A 21,548-nucleotide genomic window follows, 5' to 3' on the forward strand; every position below is an offset into this window, starting at 1 on the left:
CGAGGTTCCAAGAGCAGAGGGCTGCCCCCAGGTTCTGCTGTAGCCTCCGGGCATGGCAGAGGGCAGCCTCCTGACGCAGCTTCCCAGACAGCCTTGTGTTTCGCCCACGCTCCTGGGCTCTCACCTGCATCCTGTTCATGGCCTCCCGGAGTTGGTCCAGCTGATGGGCAGAGCTGAGGGCTTCTAGGCGGATGTCTGTCAGCTTCATCTCCTTGTCTCTCAGCTCATTTCGGAGCTGCATGACTGTCTCGGCTTCACTATCCATGCACTCTGAAATTCTAGGGGAAGAGGAATGTTACTAACGAAGGCAGCTCTGAGTTGATCTCCTTTCACTCCTCTACTGACCACAGGCCCATGTCCATCATCGGGTTTATTCATCAGAAACCCTGTGGAACCAGCTGCCCGGTGCTTCCTGGAGTTGACAATATCAAAGGCACCCGAAATTCACAGATTTTATTGCTTCTCTACACTCCTTTACAGAGCTGTGGCAAGCAGAGTGGCTACAGTGCACCTTTCAGCAAAATTCCAACAATTAACAGGAGCCAGCAAAAGGGAGCAGTAGCCTTGGGGGTTTGAAACTTCCCCCCACAATGTGTACACAGCTGGGCGCCTATAATGACACCACATGGCCCTTGAGATCTAAACCCACTCAGAGAAACAAGGTCAACTGTCTGTTTTAAAGATTAGACACTCCAGGATCAAAGAACCGAGTGGTGATTTTTATTTGCCAAAAAGGGAACAAAACCTAAAGATACAGGTGGAAGGAGTTAGTCTGTTTCTGGTCACATTCTAAAACCCATTCTCCTAAGTGTCTAGAGAAGAACATTCTTTCATTTCCCCACCTCCCAAGCTGCTTAATAAGTTCAAGGCAAGGAGGAGATACATGTCAGGTAGTTAGGGAGCCGGGAGAATGACGTGACCCAGAAGCCAAAGTTTTATCTGAAAAGTGTGCTACAGTATGGCGAGTTGTCTTCCTTCCCTAGCTGCACCCCAGATCAGGGGACGGCGGCACCCTGCTGAATTTCTCTTTCCTTAAAGAGGTGATCCTTCTAGGCTGGGATCGTTATTTGATTTACTTGGGTTTGCTCTTCAGACACCTGGCAAGACTGCACAAAGTGGTAGATCATAAAAGTCAAGATGAATTGTAATGTTAGAAAAAGTGGTTCTATCGCTGCTCGACCTTTTGGCTAAGATCAAGTGTAGAAAAAGTGGTTCTAGTAAAAACAAGTTGTGTTGATGTCAAAGATCATAGAATCTGGAGTAAGGAGAGATCTAGAACAGGAAGCTTTGGCTTTCTTGGGCTGAAGACAAAAACAAACAAACAACCCCCATCCCAAGTTCCTAAAGTTACAAAGCTGAAGCTGATTATCTCTGGAAGGCATGGTGGGCAGGTGGTCGCTGTGGAAATAATCATGAGAGCCTGTTCTACAAAACCCATGTACTGGATTTGGGGCCAAACTAAACCTGACCTGTAAACGGGGCTGAGGGTGTGGAAGTGTTAATTACCGAAACAAAGCCATTTATAAGTGTTAAAGAGAGATAATTGTATCTCGGGGACAGAAAGGCTAGAAGAAAAATGAACACCTAAATAGCCAAATCTTTTTGTTGCTATTTTCTTGACCTATGCTATTTTGATTTGAGAGCTACAAAGAAAGTAAAACCATCTCTTGTTTTTAGGAGTTGTCTGCCTCCAAGGAAACTTCTCTACTTCAAAATCTTCTGAAACCTCCATTGGACTCCTGAAAATGTTATAATTATTTCCACTTCACACCTGTGAGAAACTTAGGCCAACAGATTTGGGACTAAGGGTCAGAGAGACAGAAATACCTTTAGAATTCAGATCATCCTCCCCCAAACCCCTGCCCCCAGCTCTCTGTGCTCTGAATAGCCTGGGTTTGTAAGGTTTAACTATAGAGTCATGTGTTCTGGGGTTTGGGAGGTGTGTATGGAGGGGGAGCTTGCAAAAAGCTGGTTCTTTCTTGAGTGAGGACTATGGTTTCCTGGTTTGAAAGGAGCATAAAGTCTGAACTAAATTCCACTGTGACACTCCGGTCTTAGCCAAACCATCCCTGCATGGATCTCGAAGGCTCCAATTCACTGGAGAAATTCACACTGTGCCAGTCTGGTCTGGCTGCACTCCACAGCAAGGCACTTTGCTCCAGTCTCCTGGTTCACAGGGTCTGTACCTTTACCCCAGAAAGCTTTCTCAGCAAGACAGACGGTATTACCTCAGCACCCACTTTGTTGAATATAGCACATGGGTTACTTTGCAAAGCTTGGCCAACGACACTACAGAGAGAAGCAAACCAAAAATGAACAAAACATCTGCGTTGGGAATAGCTGCACAAAGCCTTCCTGTGCTCCCTCCAAATGGGCCGGTTCTCAGAAACACAACGGCAAGGCCACATGGGAGGGATGTCCTGTAGCACAGATGATGTGGAAAACAAAGTCTTCTGCAGCCGCCCCAGGTAGGGTAGTCCCTGTCCCTACTGGTCAAGGCAGAGCCTTCTCCCTTGGTCCTTCACACTAGACTTCTGTCCTGTCGCCGATAATTTGGTTGCACTTAACAGGTCATTCCTTGCACCCAGCAGGGACGCGGTACATGCTTGTCCACTTCTTGGACGACTGCCTGAAGCAACCAGATGTACCTTTTCCTACTCAGCCTCCAACACGTTATTGCAGCATACCCGCTGCGTCTCGTCCAGAGGGCAGAGCTGGTGGCATGCCTAATTTTATGTGCCGTGGGAAACTGGCTTCCCATATCTCCATTCCTTTCGCCCATGGGGTAGGGGGAAGGCCTTTTCTGAGTCGCGACTCCTCTGCCTTTGGTTTCTTCTTTGAACTCCCTCTCACACCTACATTTGCACATTCTTACAAACCCTTCAAGGTTGGAAAGAAGCCTTTGCTCTCTGCCCACGCTTTGGAGAAGGAGACCCAAAACAAACACCTCAGTGTGCGTGGCTGCCGTGGAATGTCCGAGCGGAGCTGCTGCAGCGCCCAGAGCGTGCCCTGCCCACTCCCTGTGGGGAGAGCAGTTTGGAAAGAGAATTCTTCTGTGGTCTCTTGGGAGTCCTGCACGGCTGAGTGTATCATCATCACCACTCTGTCTTCACCTCACTTGGCCGCCCAGCGGTACTAGGCTCAGTTAGTATGCCTGCCTCCAAACAGTTTCTTCTCTCTGCCCTTGGGCTTCCTCCCACCGTGCTGGCTGCTCTACTTTCTCTTCCCGAACCTCCAACATAAGAGTGTCACAGAGCTCAGTCCTTGCCCCTCTGCCTCTCTTCCATCTCCATTCAACCCCTTGGAGAATCCCTCTATGTGTCCAGCTTTCAATACCAGCTATGAGCCCACGTCTCCCAAATCTATACACCTCCAGGACTCTAGCCTGGCTGGCAGCTCCATGGGAATGTCTCCTGGGTGTCTCAAACTTAAGCACAGTACCATGCGCTTTCCACTTTTCTTCCATCCTACATCCCTCCAGGACTCACCACTAGTCTCAGTCACTCATTCATTCCACCTAATATATGAATGTCGGCAAAACCAACTGAATACCTACCTCCATGGAGCCTAGATTATAGATTTTGGGGTGGGGGACAAAGCAAAAATAACCACGAAAAATCTACACACGCGGTGGTGATACCTGCAAAGGTACAAAGTAAAACGGGGGAAAGAGGATGCCAGGGCATGCTGGCTGGTGGCGGGTGTTGTTTTTTGCAAGGTATAATTTCAAGGCCTTCCTGATAAGGTAACATTGAGCAGACACCTGTAGGAAGTGAATATCTCGGTGAAAAGTGTACCAGGCGGAGGACACAGAAAGGGCAAAGGCTAGAGGTGGGGAGTGGAATGTTCAAAGAAGAGGAAGTGGGCCCGAGTGTCAGGGATGCAGGGGGAGCACGCTGTCAGCGTCTTACGTGATCTCCTTCCTCACAAAACAGAGACTGATCTTTGAAAAACACTATTTCAGATGACCTTACAGTCTTGCTTAAAACTCTCCAACATCTACCCATCACACATGACATCAGATGCAAATTCTCGTTGACTTCAAAGCCTCACACGTTCCCGGCCCCACCTATCTCGGTGCCCTTGTTTCCCACTTGCCCATCACGTGGCAGCCATGCTGGCCCGCCCCCTCTTTTTCAGACACACCAGGCCTGTTTCCACCTTAGCTCCCTTGTGCTCCGTATTTCTTGGGTCAGGAAGCCTGTCCTGCTCTGGAGTGGCAGAGGCTGCTATGTGTTCCCTGAAGTCCATTCCCTTTCCCTCCTGGGTACCCCGATTTCACTTCTTCCCTTGCAGGTGGTATGGCCCTGAGTCCTGCTCAGTGGACTGTGGGAAGAGGCCTGGCCCCAAACACCCTCCTTTGGATTGTCTGCACTCTCCCCGCCGCCACCTGCCAGCTGGACAGAGAGCACCCAGCAGAAGACTCCGGCCCTGCGGGATGGAAGGAGACGCGGTGCTGGCATCAGCACACAGCAGGCCACCTGCTGCAGAGGAGCGTCTGCACTGGGTTTGGGGTGAATCAGAGATAAACAGTCACAGGTAAAGCCCCTGAGTTTGGGGACTGAGCTTGTTACGGCTCCTGGTGTTACTGACCAGACTAACCAGTGATTCCTCCTGTCATGCAGACATCAGCTGAAATGCCACCTCCTCAGAAGGGCCTTTCCGGGCCATCCTGTTACAGATGACGTCTACTCTGTGTCCCAATGCACTGTTTTCATTCCCAGCATTGACCCTTCGCACGATCTGATTTTTCTAGTGTATTTAGATTGATTTAATGTCTGTCTCTCCTCCTGTTACATAGGATCTACTAGAGTAGGAACTGTATCTGTGTTGTACACTGACGTACCTGAAGCCAAGCGCGGTGCCTGGCACAGAGCAGACGCTCAGACCTGGAACGAGCTATACTGTGTCCCGTGCCCACTAGTCCCTAATCCGCAGGGGTGTGAATCTGGTAAACATCCACTTTGGTCTTTGCAGAACATCTGGAGTAGTGCCCTGCTCACACACAATGTTATATAAAAGTGTAAATCGATACATTAAGAATGGATGAGGAGTTCCTTTTTTCCTGGTCAGGAAACAGCTGCGATACGATACTGTGGAGTGATGGCACATGTAACAGCCACAGGCAACTTGTCCTTTCCCTCGCTGGCACCCTGCAGGTCAGATAGGACTCGCACTCTCGATCGCTGGTCTAATCCTTCACGCAAGAACAAAGGACCCTGCGTGAGGCACTGGAGTCCATTCATCAGTGTTTCTCTTCCTTCCCCTGCTCAGTTTTACCCTTGCCCATAACGAAACTATCATGCTTCTGTGGCCACCCTCTTCCCAAATGCTCCTCAAGAGAAGAGGAGCTGGTAATTAAAGACCCCAACAGGTCCATGCATCACCTGTGGGGGGGGTTGCTGAAAAGTCGGGGCCCTATGCTCTGTTTTCTCTTCCACTGCTTGTCTTCCTGTGACCTGGGCAGTTCGTATGCTACAAGCCTCTCACCCACATTTCCGGCACCCAGTGGGTAAGCTGGCCTTGGGACCCTTGTGCAGCTACTATGTTCAGCGAGGTGGCTGGCTGGGTATGGGGACTCAGGGTGGCTTCTGAGAATGAAGGAGGACAGAACAGGAAGAAGGAAGCCTTTCATGCATGGTACCAACGTGGCCCTCACAAGAACCCAGTGAAGCAGACATATCCCATTTTCGCCAATGACGAAACTGAGGGGTCTACAACCCCCCCGTTCCCTTGGCTCACCCAAGCTCAGTGGCCATTCAGCCCCCAGTCACTGTCTCATCTTGCAGATAACTGCCCTTGCAGACCACCTGAGCTCCAGCTCTTCTTCTCCCACTCCTGGCCTGGTATCTGATGGAAGTCAGTCACATAGGGTAGGGGCATCTTTCTCACTACTGCAGGAGCCAGCTGTGCCACCTTCTGAGCTGACAGCTGGGTCCCCACCTGTCTGTCCCTAGCCACTCCTGACCTGCTCTTGCCGGTAGAGTCTGAGCCTTATGTTTTTAGATGAGGCCCAGGATGTTTTTAGATGGAGCAATCCTCAGTGGGTGCTCAGTGGGAATCATGGGAGGCTGGCGGGGCAAGAGCAGATGACTCTTCCCTCCTATGTAACTAGTCACCAACGGGAACACACCTAAACAAATGCCAAGCAAGCAAACGCGGGTCTCACTTAACAGAACCACCTGTGTTCCTGAAGAGCTCTGTAAAAATGGACTCACTTTAAATTTACTTAGGGGAGTTCAGGATGGTGAATCATTTTACAAAATATAGACCCTCTGGTGAAGAGAATTGTCATTGAATCTCTCCATTTTTTTTTAAACTTCCAATTTCTGACTTTAAACTTCTACTTTCTGACCTCAGAGAGTCAACACCGAATTTTGATCAGAGAAGAAAAGTACACTCACTCTAAGCCTTGTCACCCAAATGAATCAGAATTTCAGCAAAAATCCCAACACTTCTAATACTACCTCCTCCCCTCACAGCAAGATGGTTGTAGCTCTGTCATATCCATGTATTATGTTCCATCCTTAGGATGGGATAAACAGACAACCATTATCCCAAATTGACATAGAAATAGAAACAGAGAGGTTAAGCAACTTTCCCAAGGCCAGCTAGCTAATGATCCAGACTCCCTAGAACGAAAATCTAAGTTTCCTTTCTCTTTCAACCTCCTCAGTCCTAAAGCACGGAAAGAACATGCACAGTCCTATGAGAGGAAGACATAAAGGTTTCCGAGGAGCAGGTATATCCTAAGAGGACTCCCAGCCATCCCAATCGGCAAGGTTCCTAGAGGCCAAAGACGTCGTCTGACCGTAACCACAACAGACGGACTTACAGAGAGTTGGAGTGAGAGTTCCTCAGCAGTGGCGTGGAACCCGTGGAACCGTTGTGGGGTAACTTTGGTGAGGAAGGCAAAGAAGAATCTGTCATCTCCTCAATGTCTGAATGAGAGGACGCCGACTTGGGGGACTTCTTCTTCCCGAAAGCTTGCTTGAAGGAGCTGCGTAACTGAATAGACAAGACCGTCAGCCTGGCAGGGGCTGGAACCAATGCTTAGGCCTTGGCAGAACAGAGACATGCAGACAAAAGAGCACTTAGTTCTCCCAGGTTTTCCTCCCACCAGTGAACAAGGTTCCCAGCAGCTCTCTCCAATCAGTGTATTAAGGGAAGAAGAGTTATCTGGTGTGGACAGCTCAAAGGTCTGGACCTGTGGGGAACATTCCGTGCCTACTCTCTTGGTTCAAGACTAGAGGCCAACAGCAAGACAGAGCCTGGCTCAGCAGGTGGATGTCGGGAGGATGAGGTTACAGAGCAACAAAGCGCGATGTTCAGACACGGTGACGGACACGGATGACGTTAGTCATATCAATGGATGGGTTAGCTTGGTATCTGATATTAGCAGTCAATCTTGCTTACCTCATTGACCTGCCAGAGAAAACGCAAGCAAAAACGGGGGAGGGGAAGGAAAAAAGACAATTTTTAACAGAGAAAGCCAGTGACAGGGAAAGCTTTGGACTTTTCAGACACGACATAGCTAATAATAAACACCACACAGAGAGGAGGTTTCCAGTAGGATCGTGAATCTGTCAAAGCATGAGGGACATCTTCCTCCATGGTGAAAGGAAAAGAATAGCGAGTCTGCAAGTCCCTACTATCTGAGTTCTTCCAGCTGCTCTGTCTGGTTGAAATGACTGCCCCCACCTTCCCGGGCTGCTCACCCATTGTCTCTAATTAGTCATCTCTCTACGCCTAATTTTTCTTTGGCATGTCTTTTTTTCTCAGCAAGGGGAGCTTCCCTGCTGCACTGGTCCCAACAGGGCTGCATAGTTCTTAGAAATACATACTGAGGAGTTCCTGCTGTCCTGCTACAAATATAATATAATACCATAAGCAGGGAATTGGCCACCTCACTTGTTACTCAAAAAATGGATATTGTAAAGAAATCCATTAACCAGACTGGGAAAAAGGAACTGGTATATCACAAATTCCCCACACCATGAGATGATCTGAAAAGTCTAATGAGAACATAAAGAATTCAAGTGCAATGTCTTCTCTTTGAAAGTCATGGTAAGCATGTAGGCCAAAATATAAAGTTACATCTCAAAAAAAGGGTCTTTTAAAAAGTAATTTCCTTTTCTTAAAGTCTTTTTTTCCTTCTAAAAACACTCTGGCGGTTTTCTTAGCCATTGAGCAATTCAGAAAATGGGCCCTTCTGAAATAATTAATGGGATTTTTCTCCCATTAACATTTCCTCCACATCAAACTCCACGTCCAGCTTGTACGTGAATTTAGATCCCACTTCTCTCTCATTTCCTACTTCTGATCGTACTTCCGGAGACTAGTCACAGAAACAAAAGGATTTGGCATATACGCCAGCAACCTAAAACCTTGCCTCTACCGCTGACAAAATGCCAGGTGAAAGAGATGACAAAGTTTAGACAGAATTATACTTTGGGATTATCTGAGGAGGCCAATTATCCATCCTCCCCAATGGCAACGATAATCAAGGGCTATCTTAAGGAAAGATCAATAGCTTTTATTTCTTGAATAAAATGGATAATCATGATTTTTTCATAGAACTTGCACCACTTTGATAATCAAATCAGATCAGGTTTATCAATAGCGTATTAGAAACAGCAACATGAGTTAATTCTACTTAAGTCATAGCAAATGAGTTGACTGGAAGCCATTAGTAACTTAAAGAAAAAAAAAATCTACTCGTAACGATGAGAGGATCGCAAGGAACCATCGTTTTAGACTACCTCCATTGCAAGGCATCAATAACCAAAACGACTAAATCCTCGACTCCTCTATCGCTAGACCTCGCCACCCATCCAAGATAACACAAAATGAGTGAGAAATGTATGGCATGAATGAGAACATCAAAGCTCCTATGAAAACACGATGCTGTCAGCATTAAAAAATGGGGCCCTTTGAGGACTGGCCAACTTCATATCAACTTGGGCTATCACTGCAGTGGAGACGGGGGGCAGCAACTGTCAATCAGAACTCCACAGCCTCAACAGCAGACCTGTTGAATTAGCTGGGGAGAGGCGAGTGGAATTTCCCCAGGAGAAAGGAAAACACTGTTCAAGACGCCACTGTATAGAAAGTCAAGGAGCTCACTGGGATTATGGAAACACTGCACTGGAGACTATTTCTATTAAACTTGCCGTTTTGACGTATAATCCCCAAGTTTAGAACTATTCACTAACTGCTAACATCAATATCATGAAACTTTTGTTTATAGCTCGTGGTCAAAACTGTTCCAGAGACGGGTGGTTTAAAGCAATCATAGGCAACTGTGTAAATAGATAAGGATTATGGTTAACGATGGGATAATTAAGTGATACACACTCCAAAAAGTACTTTGGAACTCAGAAGAAGTCACTTAAGAGTCACTGCTCTACTACCTGGAACTTTCTGGCCAGCACACGATGAGGAAGAAATGACACATATATGAGATGAAAGATGAGTACTTCACATAAAGTCTCATGAAACAGAAAAACCACAAGGTGCTGGTGACTTCATAAATCCTAGGGTTTGGCTGAGCACAACACTGAGTTTAGTAGAAATCTATCCCCAAGTTACTTCTTTGGATCTTCTCCCAAAGGTCTATGTGCTGAAGTTAAGAGCTAGCCTGGGTTTTAACTGGGGGGACCCTGGTTCTGAGACTGACTCAGTCAGTACCCACGAGAGTCTTCGGATGTACACTCACCCAATTCTTCCTCTTCTTTTTCTTTGAATCACTCTCTATGTTGCTGCCCACGCTGGAGTGGCTGGTGGCGCTGTTGATGCTGGAGACACTGTCGGAGGAGTGCTGTCTACGGATACGGAGGTCGGCCGACTGGGAGGTACCATTTCCTGGGGATCCAAGGGGCGTATCAGCAGCTGCTGCCTGGAGCCCATGCCTACGTCCCAGGGAACGACCTCTCTACCTAAATCCACAAACCCAAGGACGACTACGTGTCTCCCTTCAGACATCACCTTCTGTTCCCTAGGACAGGTTTTAAGGTCCTTGAGCAGGTGGGTGCTATCCCATTTTGTCAGCTAAATGAGGGTTCTCTCTCTCTCTCCACTTTACGTAACAGAAGTCAGAGGAGGCTTAGAGAGAATTTCCCCAACACCAGCTCTTTTAAGCTTTAGGAAAATGTTAAAATATGTTTTTGAATTGCACAAGTTACCTATGTTTTTAGTACCTCTCTCCTCCGCTCTCAAGGATCCTGCTACAGGAGACTTCTTGCATCTCCTTCTAAACGCCAAGCCTTACGTGGGCTATTCCCTCCTCCTGGAAGGATCTTTTCCCTCCACTCTGCCTGGCCAGCTCTTGCTAATCCTTCCGTCAACTCTATCATCACTTTTTCAGGAGGCCTGATATCTGAAGTAACCACAGTATCAGAAATACCACCACCAGAAATGGCAGTGATTCTAAAATAAAGTTTGCAGACGGTTTTCCTGATGAGCACAGAACTAGCCCTACAGTCCGGTTTTTAAGAGCAGCGGCTTCAGAGTCAGACAGACTTGGGTTCTAGTCCCACTTCTGCGTTTCACAACTCTGTGACCTCAGGAAGTGACTCTCGCCTCTGCAACTCAGTGTTCCCATCAGTACAATGAGGCGAGGACTAGTATCGCACTCATAGGGTTTTGTGGAAAGCAAATGGAATAATTCAATAATTAAAACACTGAGCACAGCGCTTAAAACACAGTGAGTGGTCCATAAAGGGTAGCTATCACTGACTTCTATTATTACTGTTAATACCGTTACTGTAGGAGGTAAAAAATTCTCACGCCCACATCCCCCACCAAAGTAAGAGACACAAGGACATAGCAATTTACTCAGAAATATTTTCTGTACAAATAAGAGATGAACCCATTTCAGGCTGAACCCATCAATATGTAACTATCAAAGCATTAGTAAAGAAAAGGGCTATGAAATACGCTGACACTTTGCCAATAGAAATATAGTGTCTTCCATTTTTGAGCTACATCAGAGAAGAGGATGAGATGGAATGCTATCTTCCTAGAGGCCAGAAGTAACTGGCTGAAGTATTTGCGTCCTAGGACCTGTCCGAATGCTATGGACACCCACTCTCTGGCAGGGAGGCTGCATTATTCATTGTCAGGGGAGGGCTCCTAAGGACAGGCAGAGAGTTCGTCTGAAGGCTGTTTCTCTGCCTTTACCTTTGCAGTTGAGCTCCGGTGTGTTAATGACTCCATTAATTGCAGCCTGGGCAGCTGCGTTCTGTTTCTTTAGCAACTCAATGGTTTTTCTTAACTCATTCAGTTCTGAATCCTGAAGAACAACAACAAAATACTGGTCATCCTAAAAGAATTCTGTTCAGAGTTCGACTGAAGTGCAACTTAACTTCAACAGAAGAGGGTAGGGAATAAAGGAGTTCCACAAAGCCTCTGTCTCAAACACGAAGTTGGGTCAGTTTTCAGTGGGTATTCATGAGCACGTGAAAACATCAGGAATAGGTCTATGAGCCCTGTCAGTCACTGACGCCGTTACCACCTCTCCAGGTAGGTGGCATTTCCACCTCAACACACCTCCTCTTTCCGATTCAATCCAGTAGTTCAAGAAATACGCTAAAATCTATACCATTTTCTGGAATGAAAGAGAATATTTTAGGTGGTTAACTCTGAGCAGGGCAGAAAAAGGCATATTTTTGCTTTACCTTCTGCTCAGCTGTCATGGTCAAACTCTGGAGCCTGATTGTCATGTTTCCAAGGCTCTGTTCAAAGGCTGCCACGAGGTGAGCCTGGAGGGAAAAGACACAGCCTCAGTTACATTACCTTGTAAGGTAAGAGTGCCTAATGGATGCTGGGTCCCAGAGACTGAAATCCTCCCAGGGCCCCATGACTTAGCCCCTGTCGAATTCTTTAGCCTCCTGAGCAGTACTGCCCAGCACGCTCTGCGGTCCATTACGACTCTTATTCTTCATGTCTTCAAACACACTGTGCTGCTTTTTACCTTGGGCTTTTAGACATGCTTTCCTCTCTGCCTGGACCACTCTTCCCCCAGGTGCCTCAGTGCCTAACTGAGTTTTGCATAACTTTCTCAAGAGATCTCAGCTCATGCCTCCATCACACCTCCGGACTGGGGTGGTTCCCTCATATTTCCTCTCGAAATCACTGGACTGCTGGTATGTGCTTTGTGGTATTACAGTGAAAAATACATGTACTCTTGTGACTGTTGATTCCCATCTGTCTCTACTACACAGCAGGACAACCTTTTGTTCATCAAACATCAAGCTCACAGTCAAGGCTCATATTGAGCATGTTTGCAGAACGAACAAAGTGGATGGCATATTTTGCTTGTTATAATCCTGATTAATAAAAAACCACTGAAAGGCCCATCTGCTACCTCCTTAGAGAATGCCTCCCCTGTTCCCCCAGGGAGTTATGACTTTCCCCTGAGCTCCTCTGCACTTTTATATACCTCTGTTAGAACACGGTATCAGATGAACCATTATTTCATATATTACTGTGTTTCCCCCAAAATAAGACCTAACCAGAAAATAAGTCCCAGCATGATTTTTTAGGAGAATATCCCCTGAACATAAGTCCTAATGTGTGTTTTACAACAAAACTTAATGTAAGATCCGGTCTTATTTTCGGGGAAACACGGTACTACCATGTTTCCCCGAAAATAAGTCCAAGTTAAGATTGTCAGCCAGATGGACGCATTTAGTACATTATGACAATGTTCCATTAGAAGATGACATGACTATTTGTCATGTCATAAATGTAGATTGTAGAATAAATGTAGATTGTTGTACTTGAAAAAATAAGACATCTGAAAATATCCCTAATGCATCTTTTGGAGCAAAAATTAACATAAGACCTGGTCTTATTTTCAGTGAAATACAGTATAAGACCCGGTCTTATTTTCGAGGAAACACGGGAAGGCATTTTTTAAAATGCTGCCAATTACAACTAAAATAGGCATCCAATTTTCAAAGGTGTTAAAATGTATATCTTAGAATTGAGAAATGTGCATCTTAGAATTGAGAAATGACATTTTTTAAAATGCTGCCAATTATAACTAAAATATGCATCCAATTCTCAAAGGTGTTAAAATGTATCTTAGAATTGAGAAATGTGAGGTTTTCCTCTCTGCCCCTTTCTCTGCAACCCTCTTCAAAGGCAAGATACAACTTGGTGTTCCAACACTAAGCCTTCTTTCCTCTTCCACAGAACAGTAGGAGATACATTGGTTGGTGGACTGAGGATCTTGGTAACATTGTTAAAACCAAGAACAAAGAATGGACAAGTCATCTTATCCTATCAGCCTTCATTGCTTCATCTATAAAATGGAAGCAATAGCTATTTTTCTCCCAGGGTTATTGGGAACATTAAATGAAACTATATACGTGAAAATGGTCTGTAAACTCTTAAGGGATTATGAAACACAGGAATGAATGGACACTGTGGGGAAAGGAAACTGTTTGGGAATGAGAAAGTGACAAAAGATACTAGTACGTGAACACAGGAATAGGGAGATCAAGAAAATGTTCTAGGAAAGGGGTGAGTAGATACACTGTGGGCTACAGGAGGAATGAGAAGGACAAACAGGATACTTGAGAGTCTTGGGAGAAGTGAGATTTGATCATGCTGGAAAATTCTAGAGGAAAAGATGGCTGATGCACATAGTGAAAAATAAAATCTGGAAAACAGCTGGGTGGGGAACGAGCCATTGGCCCGGGCTGTGAGGAGGGTCAGTGGACACTGCAATTTAAGGAGAAGAGATCTGAGGAATGAGTCAGGTATCTGTCACTAGACTTCATCAGACAGGACCAGTTGAGGATAAGACGTCTCTAGGATCAACTGTTGAGTCTTTTTTCCAACAGCCGTAGGAGCTGGCAGGGAGCAGGACCATTTGTAACAGAAACGTTAAGTGGACTAGCCCATTTCTTTCTGATTTGCATGCTCTCTCTTAAAAATTGAGAGAATGCCTTTGCATTGTAAAATATATCTGCCCTGGACAATGTGGCAAAACCAAAGCCAATTTAATTCAGGATGGTCCTGTAGTAAGTAGATGAAGGAAGGAGGCCAGGACAGGGATGTAGGAAAGAATGACTGCTAGCCTTGCATTTCAAAGGAACGACGGGGTCAAATTTAAATGACTGAATTACTATTTATTTCAATTCTTTGTTTGATTGCCATCAATGAGTCTCTTTGTGGGTATTCATATTTTCCATTCAATTACACACAAAAACAAAAACCTGACCCCCGTGAAGCCTGCTAGTGAGAAAGTGTTTTTGCAAGCTCAAGGAGAAACCGCATTTGCCCTGAAGAACCAGAGGATCGGATCGCATTGAGCTACAACGTGAAAGGACTGACTTTTGCGTCTTGAGTTCAACTACTATGAAAATAATGGTCTGGGGCCATGTGTGAGCCTGGTTCAGAGCCTTCTCATCAAGCACCATTCTCACATTCCCAGGGAGAACAAACACGAGTGGTATAAAAACACCCAGAGGAGGTGGTTCTGAGTAGTTTGTCCTAGAAAAACAAACACAGCTTGGCCTGTGGGAAACATGGCCGACAATAACACACGTTAGCATTGCTGGTGGTGTGTGGTAAGACTAAATATTTACTTTCAAACAATACTGGACTCAATGGCTTCTGTGAGGAGCAAAACGCACTTTGGAGTAATAGTAATTGGAGGGAATCTCACGCTGGCTCTTCTGGAACAGACAGCAGGGTTCCAAAACGCCCAATGTAAGATCCCACGGAGCTACCAGGTCATTGGAAGAATGAATCCAAATTCATTATAAGTTAATTAATCGCTTTTTTTCCTTAGTGAGGGACAATTGACAGCTGTTATTGTCAGTTAGGGGAGCAGCTCTGAATCACTTAGGAGGGGGGTTGCTGTCAAACCTCCCATATTTGGATTCCACGCAGGAGGTCCTGGCTTATTGGGTCTGGGGTTGGTTCTGGATTCGAATGGTTCCCCAGATAAAGGTCCACCCACAGCAGAACACCTCTCCTGTTTTTCTGAATAGGATCTAAGCCTCAAAATTCCGATCTCCCATCAATTCCTCATGTTCTTTTAGTATCATTACTGACAGTGGGAGAGGTAAAGAAAATAAAGACGGATTACAAAATAAACAGTGGCCTAGTTTGTTAGGGATTGGAAGAAATTCTAAGATTTCCAGAAATGTGAGAGAGCTCAGGAGAATGAATACTATTAAGAGCAGTCACCAATTACTGGGTAATCGAGGCCCAGCACTGCACTAGGCACTTCCTTGAGCAGAGTCAGGCTCAAGCCAGGGATTGCCTGGGCAAAAACTCCAGGTAAATATTATTTTGGAGTTCACTCAGCTTCCTGGTCCAAGGAAAATAACATTTTGATGTTGCTTTTCATTTTAGCAGCGAGCTATGGGGTCACTCAGGTCGCTTTCTGACACGCTTGCACACATGTATTTGTGGTCTCAGGCTGGGCTGTGCACTGCTGGGCAAGAAAGCCTTGCCTCAGAGGCACCTCAGCACCTTCCAAACCTCAGGCTCTGTCTTCTGAGCTTCAGCCCTGAAGCAGGACTCCTTCACAGACTGGTCCGATGGGGTAGCAGATTTCTACCTCTACTCTGACCCTTCTAGTCCTATAACCTCACCACAGTCAGAAAGCTTTCTATAAGCAAATCTGACCACCTCACTGCTCTGCTTAAAACACAGCTCAGGCTCCACCAACTAGAGGAGGAAGCCCAGACTCCACCTAACTGCTGAGCGCTTCTGTGATGTGTCCTGACCCTCACATTTCTTCGATGCCTCCTTCCTCCCCACTTCTTTCCCCCTTCCACCCTCTTCTTCCCCACATCCAAGCCATTGATTCTAATTAAAATGAGCTACTTATAGTCTCCAAAGGCACCAAGATTTTTCCCCTTGGGCTTTTGCACCAATTATTCTTTTTGGTTGGAATCCTGTCCTCCCCAAACATCCTCCCTTACACAGCATCCACCAGATGCCACCTCCTTCGGGAAGCCTTTCCTGACCTCCTCCCACCCCACCGAGACTGAGTTAGGTACTCCTCCTATATGTTCCCACAACCTTCTCCCTTTACCTCTGTCATAGCAGTTATGATGTTACAGCGAAATTGTTTTGTCTTTCTGTTATACCAGAGAAAGAACACAAAGATGGTAAGTGACTGCTTGATTTGCTCTTGAACCCAAAGTGCCTGGGGCATAGTTGGCACATAAACAGTTGCTGAATTGAATGCTGGTTGGCAGTGTCTCCTGAACACATAATTGTATAATTACAGAGTAGTCCACTATTTACCGTGAAGCCTTAGATTTATTTCCCCCCGCCCCTCTTAGATGAAAATTTTCAGAAAGAAGAAAGGAAGGAAATGAACATTTTTGATATTTTTTGATATTCGATATTTATATTCCCGATACTGATCACATGACAACCCTGAGGGGTATTATCATTGCCCATTGTATACAAGCTCAGTGGTTAAAGAATTGGCCCAAAGCACAGAGCCTGTACGTGTCAGAGCTGACATTCACACCCATGATGCTAAAACCTGGGTCCTATTTGTTACACTGCACTGCTTCCATGGAACTCAGAGGCAGGAGGCCTGGAGGTAATCAATGCTCAGAAGGTGGCAGTGGCTACCTCTCCTCCCGATGGCTACCGCCTTGTGACTGTACTCACATTTGCTGTCAGCTGGGTGGTCAAAGCTGAAACCTTTTCCTGGGAGGCATCCAGCTCCCGCCGCAGTTTGCGAATCTACAGATGACAAGGGAGAGTTACTTGTTTTGCATGTCTATTTCCAAGTTGAGCTGGGTAAAACAACTGATGATAGTGAAAGGAAACCCAACCAGAAAACTGTGCCTTACCTCTGACTGGCATTTTTCTTCTGGCTGTAAAGAAAACACAGGGAAATTAGAGCACTTGAGGAACAAAGAATAGTGCCGTCCGGCCTGCAGGGAACACCATATTAGGAAACACAACAGCCTGGAAAATTTGTTAGTTTCTTTCCTGGTATATTTTTCTGGGTAAGCTGGTTCAATTAATTTGATAATCAGAAAGGCCAAAGAGAAACGGCGTATTATTTTATGAAGTTAGGAAGCAATGAGAACAATATTCCAACTAGTTCGGTTGTGAGGAGCCCCCTTTGCCCATGTGACTACGTTCACAGGGTCAGGGTTCAGGAGAAGGTGCGGCGAGGAGGGAATCAGCCAGAACAGGCTTGCCAGATTTAGCAAAGAAAAACACAGGAGACCCAGTCAAATTAGATTTTTTTTTTTTTTTTTTAGTTAAAGTATGTCCCATGGAATATAGGGGACATACTTATTCTAAAACAATTGTTGTTCTTCTGAATTTCAGATTTAACTGGGTGTGCTGTGGTTTATCTGGCAACCCTACCTGGGGGCAGGGAGAACTGCTCACAGGTTAATCCTGCCCTCATTTTATGCTCCCTCTCATCTCTCTGGGGCCCTATTGCGAAGGCAGCAGAGCAGGAAGCTTCCCAAGGTGAGGGGTGCTGGGAGCCCCTAACAGCCAGCCTGGTCACCTCGCCGATTATGACGGTAAATGTGACCTTCACCTTCCTGCTGCCCCAGGGGAGGAAGGATGAACCCTGTGGACCCTCTTACTGGCAGAACCTTCCATGCTGGGCCCCGTGTCCATGGTGACACAGCTGCCTGCCAGTGGGAGACGATTACCTGTCTCCTCCCATAGGGGGAAGCCACGTGGGTTGGGGGAACCTGCTGCAGGGGGAGCCTTTCTTTCCCTCTCCTCGGGTTCCCCAGGGGGCCCATAGAAGAAGAGCCCCCTGACCCTTCCTGGAAATGGAAGCATTCTCGGCCCACTCGCCAGCCCCCCACTCGCACTCCCCAGGGAGGAGCAGTGACTTGGACGCCAGGTGGACGAGCGAAAATTAGGAAGGACCCTATTTTGTCCCTGGTTCCTCCATGTGTGTCCTAATCTAATTTCACGAGTGATAAAACCCATTCTTTTTTAAAATCAGCGCCTGATTCTGGTGTCCACTTCTCTACTCTAATGCAAAGGGACAGGGTGCTTTAAACGCCGAGGACCCCACACCGGTGGTCTCGCCCTCCCTGCTTCCCTCTATCCTCCCTCCGGGTCCTGCCCCCTCCCTCCATGTTGGCTCCTGATAATGACCACTAATTGTAAGGCACACCAGGCTGAATTATTTAATCCTTGCAGTCACTCCCTAAGTTACGTTTGTTTGTATTCCTTCTGAGGCTCCGAGAGGTTAGGTGTCTCGCCTAAGTCTCACAGCGTGACAGTTTCCTCATCTAAGAAACGTTTTCAGCAGACATATGCTCAGGGTCCGTTCTTTCCTCCCGGATAATCTCCATCCATCCCTCTTTGCCCTCCATCCCTCCATCCATCCCCCCCTCTGCCACCGCCGGTCAAACATGTATTGATTTCCTGTACGTGCCAGGCACTGTTTACGAACCTGGATTCCAGCTACGAACGTGGCCAAGGCCCCCACTGCATGTTACTTCCATTCCGGTTAACCGTAACTAGCATTTATTGAGCAGTGCCACTTGCCAGCAATTGTTCCAAGCACTTTATATTCATTATTCATTTGATTCTTGTAACAATCCTTGGAGTAGGTACTACTACTGTCACTTTCTGGTTTTCAGATGTGGAAAATGAGGCACAGAGAGGTTAAGTCATTTACCCACGGTTACAGCTGGTAAGTGAAGCTGGGATCGGATCCAAGGCAGTCTGGCTGCCGCGCCTATGATCTTAACCAGAACATTCTCCTGCTCTTTTAGTATAGCCAGTCTCATGGAGGCTTTCCAGAAATAAGGCCCCATCTTCTGAGTGTGATCCAAAGGTGAAAAGTTAATGGTGAGAGTGTCAGTGTCATCTAACATTGGTAGGGTGTGGAGACCAATTTCCTGAACCATCCACATAGGACCATCCCTACTTCTAAACACTTCTATCAACAGGCCTAACACTCCTTCCCATGTCTCTGCCACCATCTATCACTTTGCCCACCTGTCTATGTGTTGGGCCCGTTCTCAACAGTGACCTGCAGAAATCACAAGTTTTGCACCTTGCCCGCTGAAGCTGCTGCTGCTGCTCTTCTGTACATCTGGGAACTCTTAAGTGAAGAAGCTACAGGCCTCCCTCCATTTAGCAGTTCCCCCGGGAACTCAACTGCTGCTCCCTAACCAACCAAGGAAGCAAGTCTGATGCCAGATGTGGCCTCTTAGATTTTCTCTACTCCATGGCTTGGCCATGACTTCTCCACAACAGTGGTTTAGCATCATGTTGCCTTTGTAATTAAAATTACAGGCACATTTCAGCCAGAATGGGCATTCTTGAATATCCAAGGATGATAGAGATTTCAGGGAAAAATACCTATTTTCATCTAATAAGAGCCTATAAAACACTCAGCTGTTAAACAGAGTCTTTGGTCTGGGTTGGTGACAACTTCAGAGGCTCCAAAGATCTCTTCATAGACAACAAACGAGCTTGTTCACCTTAACATTTACAAAGGCGCCTGAGCATGAGTTTCAGAACTGCACCATCACCAAGTGCCTAATAATAGATGAGGGGCCACACAGCAGGACTTGCTGGTAGCAGAGTCTAGCCAGATTTGCAGTTTTCCTTGGAATTAGAAGACTAGTCTAACATAAAAAACATGCAACTGTTAGACTATTTTGTTTGTCTGTAAAAGTAACCTATCTTCTCAGAGAGGGCAAATGCCAAGGACAGGAAATGGGAACCTTCGGCTCCATGACTGGTGGACTGTCAAAGGTTGTGGGGACCTCAGAGACTGACCACCTCACCTAGTTCTTACAACAAGAGCAAAACTGGAGACATCCAGAACGATTAGGTGCTTTGTCCAAAGTGAAACAGTGAGAAAAAACTAAGATTAGACCTCTGCTGTGCAGATGAATTACAAACTATGAATAGGTCTTTGGTAAGTTGTGAATTTAGATCAACTCGGAAAGGACAACTTCTAATTTCATGAAAACATCAACTTCATGTCTACACACCCAGAACAAGTACTACTGGCAGAGTGGCTTCTGACGGCAAGCACGTCCAGTGGTTGGCATGAGGGGGTGTGGCTAGAAATCGTAAGTGACGGTTTCCTACATGTGAATTCGCACAGGTGGTAAAGGTCATGCTCTTACCCTCGTTTTTCAAGTGTTCTGAGAAGGGCCCATCCCTCTGTGCTGACAGGAAATCCTGGGAACGCCACTGAGAAACCCCAGGGCTTGGGCATTGAAATGTCTGCTACGGCTGCTCTGCACCAACCCTGTGAATCTCGAGTCCCAAGTCCTATGTCCCTCAGTGTCTTCTGATGCCTCCAACTTCCTCTTTCAGCAGCAGGCTTCTCTCTACACTTAAACCATATCCTAGTGGCTTAGTCCAGAGCCTGGCCTATACTTAATGCCAGTAAACACCGCTGAAGAGGTGAATCTAGGTTTGAAAGTATCGCCTCTGGTACACATATCACAGCGTTTCATTGTAGAAAAAGACTTAGTATATGCACTAGCGGAGAGAAGGCCACGTCTACGCTTTCTTAGGAGGTAATGGCTTAAACAACCCCTCCCCCCCCAAGGTTACTATACATAAAGCCTTTAAAATGAAAGCCAGGACGCTGTGGTAAAATTTCAGACAAGGTGACTGGCTGAGGAAAGAGGTACTTGGGAGATGGAGGGGTGAGGTGGGTTGGAGCAGAAGAGAGTGTTTCTAGGTCCGTCATATCAGACCATGTCAACAAGCACTGAAGTCCCTGCTATAGGTCTAAGAAAGAACAGTCAGGCTCTGCTCTCTGTAATTTGATTCTGGAATGACCTTTTACTTACAAGGGACTATATACATAGTTTGTCCTGCTATATAGCTCAGAAACCTGGCATTACCAAAAACTGAATGATTAAAACATTTGTCTTCCATGGAATTAAAGAGCTATAGAATTTCCAATTATCAATTAATAAAATATATCTTTTCCTATAGGCATTCCCAAATAGTTATGCACATAGCCATAAAATGCTAATAATAATAAGGACCCCTGGAAAAAATCCAATACCATATCTGATTACATTTGGCTTTTGTTCAGTAAAACTCTCACTGATGATAGCGAACATTTGTTGAGTGCTTACTCCATGCTTATACGCACTGTATTCATTACTTCACATACATTTTCTTATTTTATGCAAACCTATTTTTTGAACACTTATCAGGCACTAGGAATAAAAATAGAAACCAGTCCTTATGCTCGAGGAATTTATATTGTAGTGAAATGTAACCTTCATAACATTGCATCCTCATTAGAACCGCACAAGATAGGGACGGCTATTCTTTCTACTTTACAAATAGAGACGTTGAGGCAGACAGAAGGTTAGTAAGTTGTTCAAGGCCTTTCTTTTCAGATTCTAGCAGCAGGCGGCCCAGGCCTCTCACACGTGCTGACCAGTCATCGCCTACAGCACAGTGTCTCTTTCACAAAGCAGCCCGCTCCCGATTTATTGGTTGGTACATTATCATCAATAGCTGTTCGTGAATTTCAAATCGTGTTCCCTAATTGATCCCTTTATAATGAAAATACTCGC

At 46.0% G+C, this 21,548-nt stretch overlaps 1 protein-coding gene across 7 annotated transcripts in view; it reads right to left on the minus strand.

Moving 5' to 3' along the window:
- NAV2 (neuron navigator 2) overlaps positions 1-21,548 on the minus strand; it is a 710,917-nt gene that overhangs the window by 25,087 nt on the left and 664,282 nt on the right. For all 7 annotated transcript variants that reach the window (XR_013994137.1, XM_081061904.1, XM_081061902.1 and 4 more), the window contains 7 exons: positions 16,842-16,865; positions 16,657-16,731; positions 11,679-11,762; positions 11,182-11,293; positions 9,719-9,864; positions 6,836-7,008; positions 125-278 (listed from right to left, as the gene is read on the minus strand). Coding sequence is in view for 6 of the 7 variants with exons in the window: in XM_081061904.1 (XP_080918030.1) it covers positions 125-278; positions 6,836-7,008; positions 9,719-9,864; positions 11,182-11,293; positions 11,679-11,762; positions 16,657-16,731; positions 16,842-16,865 (768 nt within the window). In the remaining variant the exon portion in view is untranslated. The remainder of the gene's footprint in view (positions 1-124; positions 279-6,835; positions 7,009-9,718; positions 9,865-11,181; positions 11,294-11,678; positions 11,763-16,656; positions 16,732-16,841; positions 16,866-21,548) is intronic.

Source organism: Rhinolophus hipposideros (genome assembly GCF_964194185.1).
Source record: "Rhinolophus hipposideros genome assembly, chromosome: 10".
Taxonomy (NCBI): domain Eukaryota; kingdom Metazoa; phylum Chordata; class Mammalia; order Chiroptera; family Rhinolophidae; genus Rhinolophus; species Rhinolophus hipposideros.